The sequence below is a fragment of the Muntiacus reevesi genome, chromosome 1, assembly GCF_963930625.1.
Source record: "Muntiacus reevesi chromosome 1, mMunRee1.1, whole genome shotgun sequence".
Taxonomy (NCBI): Eukaryota; Metazoa; Chordata; class Mammalia; order Artiodactyla; family Cervidae; genus Muntiacus; species Muntiacus reevesi.
This window is the reverse complement of record NC_089249.1, coordinates 257,626,292-257,642,401: the sequence shown is the minus strand read 5'-3', so window position 1 is coordinate 257,642,401 and position 16,110 is coordinate 257,626,292. Positions and strand designations below refer to the sequence as shown.

Here is a 16,110-nt window from a genome sequence, read left to right as displayed (position 1 = left end):
AGGGCTCACTGTTATGAAATAACCTAAAGAAGAAATTAGAAATATGACCATCAAATGTGTGGAAGGTATTTCACTGAGTAAGAATGAAAACTGAGTGGGAAGTAGGATAGAGAACCTTTGTGCAAGAAACATAAAGCATATGAGAAGCCAGGTTTCAAGTACTATAGAAAGCTCAGGGACATAGATGATCATGTGTTACCCTAACCTTGCAGGGAGGGAGTGCTTTTATGAATCAACAAAGCTAAAAGGTATTTGCTGTATCAGATAGTAGAAAGGTCGAAAGTGAGAAAGCTCAGTTCTGTGTACATGGGAAGAGCAGCAACCTTGGTTCCATAACTAAACCCCAAATTCAACAGGAAAAAGATCATAAGTTATAGCAAGTACTCATCAATGTTTATTACTTAAAATGAATGACAAATAATTTCATCCAACAATCTCCAAATTGCTTAAAACTATGACAATATTTAACTTCTCAGATTTCATGACCTTGTTCTTTCTGTGCTCTAGTTTCTAAACAGCCTGACAATTCTATTTCTTTTCAAAAATTCTTCGGCTCACAGTGAATAAACTGGTGGCATCATAAAATTATTTCAGTTCAAATAAAAGGTGTATTCCTGCCAGAAATTTCACCCAGCTGCAAATTATCTGAACTGAAACAAATAAAATCATGCATTACTTTTTATATCAGCCTCTAAAACTTGATGAACTGTACAGCCTACTTCCGATTTTACTTAGAAGCTTTTTATTTTATTTGAATCTTACCATCCATGAGATTTTCTAATGACATGATAGGAATCTTAATATTCAAAAGTGTTTATACTTTTAAAAATCAGGATAGCAGGGACCTACACAAAAGGCCTCCCTGTTTCTGATAGGAATATGCCACGGTCAGGCTTTACGCTCACATCACACAAAGATGGGCTGTTACTGGAGAGTTGTTTTCACACAGTTGGCATTTTTAATTCTCTATTTTTTGGTTCCAGAACATAGCCTTCATTTTCATCACAAAGAGACGTCTGTAATTTCTTCTTCTGTCCACTTTTGCAAGCCTTTTGCATCATCTATCGTCCATAGCTTCGCAAAACACTTCAGCTTTTTCCTGGACAGGAAATAAAATACAATTTCTTTTATAAATGGAATTGTTAGGGGCCAGTCCATCCTATCAAAACTATGAAAAGTCTGTGATATTAGAATAGCAGGCAGGCTGTAAGGTTAGGAGGCTATGGCGGGGAGCATCAGTCTTTTGGTGAAAGTAGTTCTCAGGGCGGCTGCTTTAATCAAGAGACCAAGGTTGCTGATCAGCTCCAGGGAGGGGATGGCACAGCTTCCTCCCTCTTCTAACTCAGCTGGAGGCTGTGTGTGCTCACAGGATGAAAAGTGAAACTGACTTAATAAAATAATGCAGGCTATTAGAAAAGTAAAATGCCAACATAACACAGACCTACTTTTCTTTCTGTAAAAACACAATCCAGTTAAATAGTAACATCTTATGGAAAAACCTGAACGAACTTTTTGACCAATCCAATAATTTAGGGTCTGCAGAGGGAATGTGTGAGTTCCAAACAAGGCTCTACCACCAACTAGCTAGGTGACCCTGGTTTCCCGGTCACCTCACTTGGCCTCATTTTCCCCAACTACAACATAGGATGAGAGCAGTACCTATTTCACATGGTTATTATAAGGGTTGAGTGAATTAATGTATGTAAAGCAATAAGAATAGTAGCTGGCTACGGTGTCTAGGCTGCCGCAAAGGACTGACTACCTAAACTTGCTGGTATCCACAGCAAGCACTCAGTAAATGTTAGCTACTAACAAACTCACAAGGATGCACCAGATTCAGTTTGGGTTCTGTGACCAATGAAATCGATGTGATAACCACTTTTAGTGAAAAAGGAAAAACAACAAATACAGTGTGTCCTGATAAATCATCAGATGCCATGCCAATGCAGCCTCTTCCTACAATTCTGTCTTGTTAAGCTAACTTTCTAGATTTTAAAATATAATATACTAGTTGGATGAGCCAACATTTTTTTTCCCTTCTTATTTTTTAATTAATTTATTTTAATTGGAGAATAATTACTTTACAATATTGTGATGGTTTTTGCTATATATCAATATGAATCGGCCACAGTCTCTCCCCACCTTATCCCTCTGAGTTGTCCCACAGTACTGGTTTTGGGTACCCTGCTTCATGCATTGAATTTGCACTGGTCCTCTATTTTACATATGGTAATGTACATGTTTCAATGGTGTTCTCTCAAATCATCTTACCCTCGCCTTCTCCCACTGAGTCCAAAAGTCTGTTCTTTACATCTGTGCCTCCTTTGCTGCCCTGCATGTAGGACCCTGCATGTACCATCTTTCTAAATTCCATATATATGCATTAATATATAGTAGTTGGCTTTCAGAAGAGTTAAAATACTTATAAAGAACCTGTGAATTTTACTACTCTTGCTTTATACCCTGCAAGAACTTTCATATCTTACTGCCATCTTGCATCTTTTGTAGTAAAGTTTAATTCCAGTTTCTTTATGATAAAAGAAAAATAAGAAGACAACAAGAGAGGATTTAAAGTTGTCTGTGGACTTTGAGCAGAACTAAGGGCTAAGCTTACTTTTAAAATCTCATAGATGATCACTTTTCCCTCTAGAAAAATTGTATGTGAATCTACTTTGTAACAAGTAACTAGAATTAGCCCATCACTGATTGGATCACTTGTTTCTAATCTGGTGCTGTGGAAAGGATCCAGAAGAGAATGCCACCGGAGGAAACGACAAAGTGCTCAAGTATTCCAGCACTTTGGACCTGGCCCACCACCTGTGACCATGGTAAGGTTAGGAGTGCCAGGCAGAAACAGAGGAAGAAAGAAAAGAGGAGCTGGTTGCAGGACTATCAGCATGCAAGCTGGCAACTGTCTCTTTAACTAAAATATCAGGTGTTAATATTTCAATATTTAAACTGGTAATAATTCCCAGAACTAAAAAATATTCTTACAGCATAATGGCCGGCCGGGATGTTCTATCTGACTAACAGCCTATTTGCTCTAGATCACATGGTCATGGACCAGAGCAATAATGCCCTGACCCAGGTCAATTGGACTCTTCAGGCACAGCAGGGTGGGGTCAGAGGTGGGCGAGGAGTTTATGCTGTTTTAAAATATAATCTTATATTTGGGAAACAAAAGGCTGCAATTTATTATTTATTAATAGGATATTTTCCTAGGAATATCTTCCTTCCAAAGTATGTTTCAGGTTTGTATGATGATCAGTTTATATACTGACTACACACTCGCTAGATGTCCACAGTAAAAGTGCATTCACATAAAGCATTCTAGGTGATGGAGAAGTCTGTTTAGAATAAAAAATCTGTCACAAATAAATCCACAAAGTAAGTGACATGCACAGATACTGACTCTAATCGCCTAGCTCTGTGATACTGACTTTACCAAAAAGTTCATTCAGGTGTTTCTGTAAGATGTTATGTAAAAACCTAAAGAACTTTTTGGTTAACCCAGTCTTATTATTTTCATTCATGTCCTGACAGAATTCTTCACTTCTGAATGCAACTGCTGCATATCTGAATGAGCACAAAAGAGTATAAAAGAAATACTCTAAATGTTATTTATATATTGAGGTTTCCATTAGTAATATTCTTTTTTTTTTTTTTTTAGTAACATTCTTCATAAATGACTATTTTAAGTAACTAATGTGTTGGTATACATTAAGGAGTTAATTCTTTAGAAAAATGATTGGAAAACCAACTTAACAACTTAACAGATAAAGATCTGACTAGAGAGGCCTAAATGAATTCACATGGGCTTTGGGAAGAACCATTGTCATTTTATCATAATTTAATGTTTCAGAATATTTGAAGAGGTGCTTGAAGGAAGATCTGATGTTCATTTACAGGACAATCCTCTTTCTGGGACAACTTGGAAGAGTTCATTATATATCAAAAATGCAGCACAATCATTCTGACCTTTTCATATTTACTAATCCTTCCAGCTCTTTGGACTTGCTAGCTGCTTTCTTTAAAATTTCTCCAGGAACATCTGCTAGTTTAGCCACATTGAGTCCATAACTCCTTGCTGCAATTCCTCTGGTTATTTGATAGAGAAATGTGACAGAATCAGGGACCTGGTCTTCTTCACCTAAAAAAAAAAGTTAAAAGAAAGAGAGAGATAAAGAAAACCACGCTTGAAAACTGAAAGAAATTAGAAGATTAAAGACAAAAATAGAAATCTGTATAACTTTATTCAATTAAAATTTGTAATCTGAAAAAGAAATCCATTGTTCCTAATCTCTTGTTACCTTATCAATATACATATCTAGAAAAAAGGATAAATACTGTTCTGAAAATGCTTTTGCATTTAGGATCTATCTTTTAGCTCAGTTAAAATGCTTAACAATTATTCATTGTAAGTTAAGAAATATTTAGTTGTATGCTGCTTGCTGAAAATTTTTAAATGAACTTCTATACCCAAATAAGAGTGATTTTGATACACGGTATAATATAATTTCTCCTTTAAAAACTGTTTGTTTGTTTTTTTAAAAAATGTTTTCTAGTGAAAGAATGTATTCACCAGTCTTGTATGTAATATACTCTGTAAAGTAACGTATATAAAGGATGTTTCCAAGAGTGCAAGAAACAAAGCCACAAAAACAGATAAGGAAATAATACATGTTGCACAGCTTAAATAACAAGACAGAGAAATTCTGGCTTATTAAATATCCTAGTTAAAAAAGAGCTATACATATTAAAGTTGATACTGTTCACAAGTGTGCATGCTAAATTGCTTCAGTTGTGTCCAACTCTGCGCAGCCCTATGGACTGTAACCCACCGGCTCCTCTGTCCATGGATTTCTCCAGGCAAGAATACTGGAGTGGGTTGCCATGCCTTTCTCCAGGGATCGAACCCTGGGTCTCTTGCATTGGCAAGCAGGTTCTTTACCACTAGCGCCACCTGGAAAGCCCATGGATGCTGTTTGGTACCATCCAAATCCCATTCAGACTGCCCCAACCATCAGACCAACCCTCAGCTGTGTGCTATCTTTGGGAACTTCCGCAGCTGAAGAAAGCTGTTTCAGCCAAGGTCACCTCCCACCTTGGGCAGCCTGTATCCAGTGGACTGGCTGCTTCAGGGGTTGGTAGGCAGCTTCGAAGATGGCCACCAAAGATCCCCTGCCTCCTGGCGTCCATGTCCTTGTGTGATTCTCCCTCTCTGACTGTGAGTTGAACCAAGGGACTTGCTTCTAACGAATAGAATACGACAAAAATTACGGTCTGTCACTTTTGAGATTAGATTACAGGAGACTGTGGCCTGACTTGGGCACTCTCACTTTCTTCTCTGTTTGCTCTAAAGGGAGCCAGTGGCCATATTGTGGGCTGCCCTGTGGAGGGGTCCACACGCAAAGATGGCTCTGGTCAACAAGTCAGGGAGGGTCTGGAGCCCAACCAACAGCTGTGTGAATGATCTAGGAAGTGGATATTCTGAGGTATGCCAACAGCATGTGAGAGGGCTGGGAAGTGGGTTGTCCCAGTCAAGCCTTGAAGTGACTGCTCCCCGGCCAGTACTTGGATGAAGCCTGTGAGAGACTGTGAGGTATGCAGCTTGGGCTCCTGACCCACAGGAACTATGAGACAATGAACAGCTGCTGTGCTAAGCTGCTAGGTTTTAGGGGGAAATTTGTTATGGAACAATAGATAAAAAAAGGCATAAAAGTCTGACTCTCTCACCTCAAGCTGAGGTGACTCTGAAGGACCAACCCCTGACCAGGCTCTCTGCAGGGTTGGCTGAAGTCTCACAACCGTAACGCAGCCCGGGAGAGCTCAGTCCTGCTCGGGTGTTGACGGTGAAAGTATTCCTCAATAAAACGCTTGACACTCAAATTTCAGAATCTGTTTCCTAGGGCACCAGTCTACCACCTAATACATATGCTTGAAGCTAAAACTTTTAAAGAATAGGGATATCATGAAGTACAGTGTTCATTGGAAGGACTGATATTGAAGCTGAAACTCCAATACTCTGGCCACCTGATGCAAAGAGCTGACTCACTGGAAAAGACCCTGATGCTGGGAAAGATTGAAGGTAGGAGAAGGTGACGACAGAGGATGAGATGGTTGGATGGCATCACTGACTCAATGGGCATGAGTTTGGGTAAACTCCAGGAGTTGGTGATGGACAGGGAGGCCTGATGTGTTGTGGTTCATGGGGTCGCAAAGAGTCGGACACTACCGAGCGACTGAACTGAACTGAAGTACAGTAATACAAAGACAACACTGTGAAGGTATTCAGAACAGAATGTGCCACTTTGGCATGCAGACTCTCTTGAGCTGAAAACAGTGAAGGTCCAAAAGGCTCAGGAAGATCTTTCTATCTCCCCTTTCAATGGCCTAAAAGAATTTAGATGGGTAGAGGGGTGCTGGCTCGGAGACAGACTATTATTACCAGAGAGAACTTTTATCAGAATGACCTATGCATATGGCAAGACAAGCAATCTAATTACCAAATATCTGTTTTTCCCATTTTCCCATCAATTACCCTCCTCCTCTTTGAAGCCCCAGTCTCCTATCCCATTCCTTAGCTCAGGACGGTAGAGAAGCCTCAACTGCCTCACTGGCCCTCATATTCTTCTGGGGCCCCTGTAGGTACATAATTAAATTTGCTTTTCTCCAGTTAATCTGCCTTATATTAATGTGGTTATTAGATCAGCCAAAGAACCAAGAACAAATTCTTCCTCCCCAACAGCTGCATACAGAATAATCTTCGATAAATCTAAAGCAGTTCGGGATTATGCAGCTTTTATTACAAACTTCAACGTAATTGCACTCTACTGCTAAAATGGCCAAGACGACCAGATTCACAGTGACTTCTGAAACCCTAGTATACTTATTATAAGTTTATCAGGAGCTTTTCTCATAACATTATTTCATTTGATAAATGTGTAAGCTTTACTCTTTTATCAGCTAAAAGCTAAAAAGCCCAAAGGCTGAACACAACAGAGAAAAAAGGATAATGGAAATTTCTTTAATCTCCTCTAAGAATTCAGCAACAGACAAATAATACCTTTCTAGGGGTGGGTGCTAGAGGTGGGAGGTGAAAAGAATGCTGACACTCTCAGAATACATAGACCAAAACTCACATTGCAAAGCACTAAGAATATCCTTTACCTCCAAAGAAAACTAAAGGAACACAAAGAACAGGTGACGAAGTGGGTGGGAAAAGACTAGGAAGGAAGCATGTAGAAACCACTGCCTGCTCACCTGGATAGTTTTTTGTTACCCTTCAATTGCTCACAAGACCCAAAGTGAAGTGAACAGCAGTGGGGTAGCAAAAAAGTGAACTTTCTTCATTTTAAGACAAATACAGACTTTATCACTTCAACTGGATTAGTCCTAACTGATGTTTTCACCTCCAGCCTCACCTCTATAATCCACTTACAATGACCTTTCTAAAAATGAGATTAATTCATTTGTCAGTTCATCTGTCCATTCATTATCCACCCATCTATCCATCCATCCTTTACTGAAAGCCTGCTACAATCTTGTATAGTAATTAGACTCCAATTAAAATAACCAAATTTAAAGAAAACAAAAAAACACACAAATAGACAAAAGTAACCTATGGCTTTAAAATCCACTTGAGGGAAGAAGAGGGGGTTTGTGCCTCAGAAGGGGCACAGGCTGGCTTTTGGAATGTACATAGGATTACATTTGTCGATCTGGGAGGTTGCTGTATCACTCTGCGCTTATTCAACTATGTAGTTATTAGCATATTTTTCTCTAAGCATGCTGTGCTTTAATAAAAAATTTTTTATAAAAAAAAAAAACTGAAAGCCTTCTAAATGCCACAAACTTCCCTCATTTAAACTCTGCTTTGCTGACAGCTTTTTTCTTTTGCTTTATACACATATAATATGTATAATATGTAGTATATATAATATAGCTAGCTAAAGATGCTTCTTAAATATAAAATATAGCTAAATTATATCTGTTGCCCCAAAAGACTCATTAACACATCTCAGGACAAACAACTGCTGAATTTATCATCATATGTAGTCTCTACTTTAGCAATGATTATGGAAGTTCTTGGTGGCCCTAGTGGTAAAGAACCTGCCTGCCAATGCAAGAGACATAAGAGATGTAGGTTTGACCCCTGATGGGAAGATCCCCTGGAGGAGGAAACGGCGACGCACTCCAGTGTTCTTGCCTGGAGAATCCCATGGACAGAAGAGCCTGGCAGGCTACAGTCCATGGGGTCACAAATAGTCAGACACGACTGAAGTGACTTCAGCACACAGCATGGTAGTTCTTAGAGCAGCATCAAGGTAAATAATGTGACCACTCTTCCATAATCACCTGAAGGAGCTGTATTATAGTTAGGTTCTACCTCGAGACTATCTTTCACCACTCTTCCATGGGAAGGAGAGGGAAGAAGTAGGAGAAGGGACAGAGAAAGAGAGGACAGGGCGTGTATATGTGTGTGTCTGTGTATAAGATGGAAAGGTGGAGGCAGAAAGAGCCAGGTCAGAGAGCAGATGGTAAACACAACCCATGTCTTTAGGCCTCAAATAACAGCTCATGGTGAGGACTCTCCTTATAAGCTATGATCATTTCTTAAACGGATATTATTGAAAAGCTTATCTGACACTGCTTAGAGTCAGTGAAAGCAATCACTCAAGTTTCTCCTTGTTACAGGGAAACTTAGCACAACTGTCTTAAAGCAAAACTTCTCCAGGCAGTTATTAAACAGATGTGTGCTGATCAAATAGTTTCTGAAGTTCACTTTCAGGAGGGATCCCTAAAATTTATTAGACACGGATGAGATTAGGTGACTTGTCCAAGATCTTATGGACTGGAAGACACTAAAACACAGGCTTGTCACTGCTTGTCCAATGATTTATCTACCACCCCAAGGGAAAGAGATAAACATAGAGTCTTGAAAGTCACCCAAAAGACCTTTGGGGAATTTACTGATGACCAATCGACTCTAATTTAGACAGAAGAGGGATTAGGTCAGAGGCAAAAGATGAAGCCTAGATACAGTCAGGGGTAACATTGGACGTGAGTAGGCAATGGAGCAATGCTTCAAGTTTCTGAGAGAAAATGACTCTCAACCTAAAACTCTAGCCCTAGCTAAACTACAAATCCAGTGTGAAGGTACAATGGAGACATTTCCATTCATGCAGAGTCTTAAAAATTTTATCTCCTTTAATTGACATTATTAGCAGCTTCTCCAAAATCTATTACACTTCTAAGAAAACCCTGATTTATAAAGGGATTAATTCCCTGAGAAACGCTGGACTGGATGAAGCACAAGCTGGAATCAATATTGTTGAGAGAAATATCAATAACCTCAGATGTGCAGATGACACCAAACTTAAGGCAGAGAACGATGAAGAACTAAAGAGCCTCTTGATGAAAGTGAAAGAGGAGAGTGAAAAAGTTGGCTTAAAACTCAACATTCACAAAACTGAGATCACAGCATCTGGGCCCATCACTTCATGGCAAATAGATGGGGAAACAGTGACAGACTTTATTTTCTGGGCTCCAAAATCACTGCAGAAGGTGACTGCAGCCATGAAATGAAAATGCACTTGCTCCTTGGAAAAAAAGTTATGACTAACCTAGACAGCATATTAAAAAGCAGAGACATTAACAGCAAAGGTCCATCTAGTCAAAGCTATGGTTTTTCCAGTGGTCATGTATGGATGTGAGAGTTGGACTATAAAGAAAACTGAGCACCAAAGAATTGATGCTTTTGAACTATGGTTTCGGAGAAGACTCTTAAGAGTCCCTTGGACAGCAAAGAGATCCAACCAGTCCATCCTAAAGGAAATCAGTCCTGAATATTCATTGGAAGGACTGATGCTGAAGCTGAAACTCCAATACTTTGGCCACCTGATGCAAAGAGCTGACTCATTTGAAAAGACTCTGATGCTGGGAAAGATTGAAGGCGGGAGGAGAAGGGGACGACAGAGGATGAGATGGTTGGATGGCATCACCGAATCAACAGACATGAGTTTGAGTAAACTGCAGGAGTTGGTGATGGACAGGGAGACCTGGCATGCTGCAGTCCATGGGATCGCAAAGGGTCGGACACAACTGAGCGTCTGAACTGAACTGAACTAACTCCCTGACCATTTAACTCAGGGGATGGTGTCCTTATGTCTACTTCCAAATGTTGATTCCAGTTAGTCTAGGCTGTTCAAAGTTGTCCTTGCCATTCTCACTTCTAGAAAGTGGTTTAAGAATGAGCATGGACACTGTACGGCAGAAACCATCACAACACTGTAGAAGCAACTACTGTGGTTGTTTAGTCACTAAGTCCTTGTGTCCAGCTCTTTCCTGACCCCATAGACTGTAGCCCACCAGGTTCCTCTGTCCATGGGACTTCCCATGTCCATGGGATTTCTCCAGGCAAGAATTCTGGAGTAGGTTGCCATTTCCTCCTACAGGAGATCTTCCAGACCCAGGGATGGAACCTGCATCTCCTGCATTGCAGGTGGATTCTTTATCACTGAGCCACCATATTCCAAAAAAAATTTAATTAAAAAAAAAAGAATGAGCATGTGAATCAATTCTGAAAATAAGACTGGACACTGATGAGATGCTAGTGGGCATCTAAGAAAAGTTCCCCTGCTCCTAAGAGAGAGTCACAGGAAATGCTCGTCCTTTTTCTTCCTTTGGACATTATCAATTCTGGATGTGATGCCCAAAAGAACTGCAACCATCTTGCTACTAGTGTGATGATGAAGTTAGCAGAGCAGGAAGACAAAGCCTGGAGAATTGCAAAGAAGAGAACCTGAAGCCCACCCTTCCTGAAGTTCCCATAACACAAGATTATATTTATCCTCCTTGTCTGAGCCAGAGTGAGTCCAAGCATTCTGTTACTTGCAAGCAAATGAACAGAAGACAGGTTAAGAGACATCCCAGAATGACAGCAAGGCAGGTCTCAGGACAACAGCTGAGGTCTAGGGAGAAACCAGTTCAGATGAGCAGAAGGACATAGGGCTCTAGGAGGAACAACCCCAGTAAGAAAAACTCATGTGAAAACTGTCTAGAGAGGATAGATTCAACAAGAGACTCAAAACAATGAAATGAAAGAATAAAATCAATTAACTATGACCTTGGAGAAAAAAGTTGTAAAAGAAAGAAAACATACTTGTCTCCATATGTGCCTCATGAGTAAGCAATACTTACTGGCAATAACAGTGAAAACAACGAATGTGAACGAAATAGGAAAAATGTGAAACTATTACACTAGGAGGAAAGGAAAAGGGAGGACTGAAGACCCTCATTTAACACAAGTAGTCAGTAATACTGTCAGGTTGGTGAACCAAGAGAAAGGAAAATAAGCACAGTATTTAGAACCAGGGAAGAAAGGGATGAAAGAGCCAAAAACAGTTGCCTTGGGACTGGAGGGAGGAGGGGCCATGGAGGAAAAGAATGGAAGAGGGGACCACTGCTGTTAGCACAAGTCTTTAGCATCCTTTAGTTGTCCTAAAATTCTATTCATGAATAAAAATTTAAATCAATAGACTAAAAAGTGAAATCACTTAAGATGTAAGGGTCTGGCTTAGCAGTCAGTTCACATCAAACGCTTACCACTGACCCTCCCCTGTTGGTGAAATCTGTTTTGTTTATCCCATGGAGTTTTAGCTTATAAGCTCCTCCTGTCACTTTGGATGTAGATGAATAGATGTGAAACTGTTTCCATGAGAGAATTTATGGTGTGTTTTTAAGATTGCATGGTGGTGAAAGGCAAGGATTGCTTAACATTATATTTATCTCAGGTCCACTGCTTTGTTTTATTTGGGCCAGCTGCCTGATTTCTTTTTCAGGTCCATTCTTACTCATTACTTTTCCAAAATAAAATCTGGACTATGAAGTATCGTGGATAATGGATTTTCCATTGTAGCACACCAACTGTATAAACCATCACTGGCCCACAGGCTGGTGGCTTAAAAAAAATTACTACTGAGCATGGGGAAAAATGCTAAAATCTACTACATTACTAACAGCACTTGAATTTTTTTATTGGCTAATGATGTTCTTTTTTCAAGAAATGTTTCATTTCTGTGACATGAGTAGTAAGTGGAAGGCTAAGAAAAAAATACTGTAACTCTCACATAGCAGTTCTAACAGAGATGAAAAGAACCTGCAGGCAGAGGGCATGGATTCTAGGTTCAACTCAGCTCCCACCCAGGTGCCTGACATGGGGGACCCAATTTACCTGAGATTCACTTTCCTTGTCAAATTAAGATAAAACATATGTCCAGTATAGAATATTAGGGATAGCACTTCGCCGACAAAGGTCCGTATAGTCACAGCTATGGTTTTTCCAGTAGTTATGCACGGATGTGAGAGCTGGGGCTATAAAGAAGACTGAGTGCTGAAGAACTGATGCTTTCAAACTGTGGTGCTGCAGAAGACTCCTGAGAGCCCCTTGGAGAGCAAGGAGATCAAACTAGTCAATCGTAAAGGAAACCAATCCTGAATATTCATTGGAAGGACTGATGCTGAAGCTGAAGCTCCAATACTTTGGCCACATGATGCCAAGAGCCCACTCACTGGAAAAGACCCTGATGCTGGGCAAGATTGAGGACAAGACGAGAAGGGGGCAAAAGAGGGTGAGACGGTTGGATGGCATTGTCGACTCAATGGACACGAGTTTGAGCAAACTCCAGGAGATGGTGATGGACGGGGAAGCCTTGTGTGCTGCAGTCCATGGGGTCATAAAGAGTCAGACACAACTGAGCGACTGAACAGCAAGTATAGAATATTGCTCTTAGTAAGTAATTCATGTTAAATCATATTTTGGGAAATATATTGAGTATTTTTCAAAGATGACTAATATATTTGACTGTTAAGGCATCTTTCCTGAGATGGACCTAGGAATAAAATCTAACTGTCCCCCCTCACGCCACCTTCTTCTTGAAAAAAATGAGATAAAGAGGGCTGGAGAAGGACTCAGAGATGGCGAGGAGAAATGCAAACTCTGTTTGACCTTAAGCTTAGAGAAAATGATGTTGGACAAATGTCAATTACGATCAACATTCACAGTTTTTATTATTAATAAGCAGTAACTTCATGTTCCTATGAACTGTGAGTTACTCATCACAAAAACAGAATGATACTTGTACTTACTGCAAGAACAATTCATACCTGCATCCTGTTTGCTTTCATCCTCGTTGACCAAAAATCCCATGTGATAATTCCCCACCTGTTGTGAGTAACTTTTTTCTAGTTCACAAACTGGTGGATAATGGGTAACAAACAGGGTTAAGGATTTCACCTAAAGCAGTGAGACATAATGAAGGTTATTTTATTTTTAACTTTAAAATTTTCTCCAACTTTATTTCAAAAAATTTCAAACCTTCATAAAAGCTGCAGGAAAAGTACAATGAACATTCATATATTCTTTATCTAGACAGCCATTTGTTAATATTTTGCTGTATTTCCCCTTCCTTCTTCCCTCCTCTAGACATACATACACGAACACACATAGTTTTTTTCCTGAACCATTTAAGAACTGCAGACATCATGAAACTTTATCCTTAAGATACTTAAGATTCTATCTTCTGAGAACAAAAACATTCTCCTCCATAACCAGAATAAAGTTATTATACTCAAGAAATTTAACATTGATGTATCACTATTTGGGCTTCCCTGGTGGCTCAAAGGGTAAAGAATCTGCCTGTAATGTAGGAGACCCAGGTTCAATCCCTGTGTCAGAAATATCCCCTGGAGAAGGGTATGGCAACCCACTCCAATATTCTTGCCTGAAGAATTCCATGGACAGAGGAGACTGGTGGGCTACAGTTCGTGGGGTCACAAACAATCAGACACAACTAAAGCAACTAAAATTTTCACTATCACTATTTACTAATTATGTAGTCTGTGAATTTCTCTTACTGCCCAATAATGTTCTTTAGAAATTTCTTTTTTTAAAAAATATATTTATTTATTTGGCTGTGCTGGGTCTTAGTTGCGGCATGTGGGATCTAGTTCCCGAACCATGGATTGAACCCAGACCCCCTGTATTGGAAGTCTCAGCCACTGGATCACCAGGGAAGTCCCTAGAAACCTCTTTATATTAAAAAAAAAAAAAAAAAAATCGAGACACATGTAGTACACCTGGTCATGTCTATTTAGTTCCCATTAATCTAGAAGACTTATCCAGACTTCTTTTTTGACTTTTATGTCTTTAAAATTTTTGAAGTATCCAAGATAGTTATTTTGCATAATCTCTCTCAATTTGAATTCACCTGATTAAATTCATATCAAAATTTAATGCCAGGAATATTACATATACATGTAGGTGACGTAATCTTTCCAATATATCACATTAAGAGGCATATGGTGTCAATCTTATCTATTATTGGGGGTGCTAAATCTGATTATTTGGTTTAAGTGTGTGCCCATTCTTCACTGTACTGACACCTTTCTTCTTAATTAATAAATAACTTGTGGGGTGACACTTTGAAACTGTGTGAATATCATTTTCTCCAACAATCTTACCATCTATTGATCGTCACTGCCAGAATCTGTCATTATTGTCATAGTTGATAAATGTCAATTTAAAAAACATCCTTCTCTATTTATTAGCTGGCATTTTGTAATGTAGAGCTTTTCCTTCTTCCCACCCTACCCTCACCATTTTAAAATTTACTTATGTGTTGTTACTATCAGTATGGACTTGTGGATTACTTAATTAGCATTGTTTTAAAGCACACTTTCTATGTGTTCTAGAAATCCTTGTTTTAGGGTAAGTTAACATCAAATCTTGGTCTAAAATTAGCAGAAAAGGGTAATCGAATTGAAGAACTCCAGTTTTGATTCATCTGCCATTCGCCTTATTAAAAGTCAGAACATAAGTCTTCTGTCTAAAAACAAGTACAAATAAACTTATTAAGGCAAGGTCTCTTTGACAAGTTGCTCTTAAAATCTGTCCTGAAGCATCTTAGGACCAGCTGGCTCCCTGGAGCCCCTTCCCTCATTTGCCCCTTCCAGACATTTCTAGCTGGAAGATCCAAGGGTTTGGGCTACACCGCTGCCTTCATCAAGGCCACACTCAGCTTACAGCAGCAACACAGAGCCTCCCCGGCTCCTCCTCTCTTCCCCATTCTAGCAATCAACAGACATCATGAAAAATATAGATTTTCATCCATAAAAAGGTTAGGAACTCTTGTTCCTGAAGAATCCTCTTCAATGACTTTCCTCCAAGATAAATTTTACCTAAAACTAACACTTTCTTCACCAACATATATAATATCCAAAAACTACTATAGAAGCAATGAAAACAGAAGTGACAAATTTAATTCTGTCATAATTTGTTCCTGAAGGTTCTTAAATAACTCTCTGGAATTTTGACAAACTGCTTCTGGCAGACAGACTCCAACGTGGCCCCAGCGATCTTCACTTCTTGTTGTTCACGCTCTGGAGGACCCTCTTCCCACACTGAAGAGCGCTGGCCCTGTGTTCTCAACAGCATGATGGCGAAACCAAATGCTCTTGTGCTTCTACCTTGGCCTCTTGGAATGCCTCCCTCTGGGGGAGCCAGACGCCCCTCTGTAAGGATGCTCAAGCAGCCCATGGAGAGGCCCGCAGGGTAAGGAATTGAGGGCCCTGGCCAATCGCCTCACCAACCTGCCGGCCATGGGACGGAGCCACACTGTAAGAGGGTCCTCCAGCTCTCGCTGACAGCTTGACTGCAACCTCAGCAGAGGCCTGGAGCCAAACCACCCAGGCCAGCCACTCCCGATTTCCTCACCTCCAGACACACCAAGAGATTGTGAATGACTATTGCTGTTTTAAGCCACTAAGTTTAGGGGTAATGTGTTCTGTGGTCATAGTAACTGATACACTGCTACAGAGTAGATACAATTAAATTCAAAGTTGATAAATTCAGCTCTGTCATAATTTGCCCCTGAAGGCTCAAAAAAAAGGATATCTGAAATAATTTTTTATTAAATGAAAAATTCGCGTTACAATTTTCAAAAGTTTCACACACATGATTTCATATAACCCCATAACGTCCCTTTTTCTTCCTACCCTTATAACGGCTCTCCCCCTTCCCTCTCCCCACTGGTAACCAAGAGTTTGTTC

The 16,110-nt window shown here is 39.8% G+C and overlaps 1 protein-coding gene across 2 annotated transcripts in view; it reads right to left on the bottom strand.

The window, feature by feature from the left end:
• Nucleotides 1-371: 371 nt before the first annotated feature.
• The window catches only part of MSH3 (mutS homolog 3), a 169,375-nt gene continuing 153,636 nt past the window's right edge, over nt 372-16,110 (bottom strand). For both annotated transcript variants that reach the window (XM_065919062.1, XM_065919063.1), the window contains exons 22-24: nt 13,168-13,297; nt 3,979-4,150; nt 372-1,099 (exon numbers count right to left, since the gene is read on the bottom strand). In XM_065919062.1, coding sequence (XP_065775134.1) covers nt 1,003-1,099; nt 3,979-4,150; nt 13,168-13,297 — 399 coding nt within the window. In that variant the 3' untranslated portion in view covers nt 372-1,002. The remainder of the gene's footprint in view (nt 1,100-3,978; nt 4,151-13,167; nt 13,298-16,110) is intronic.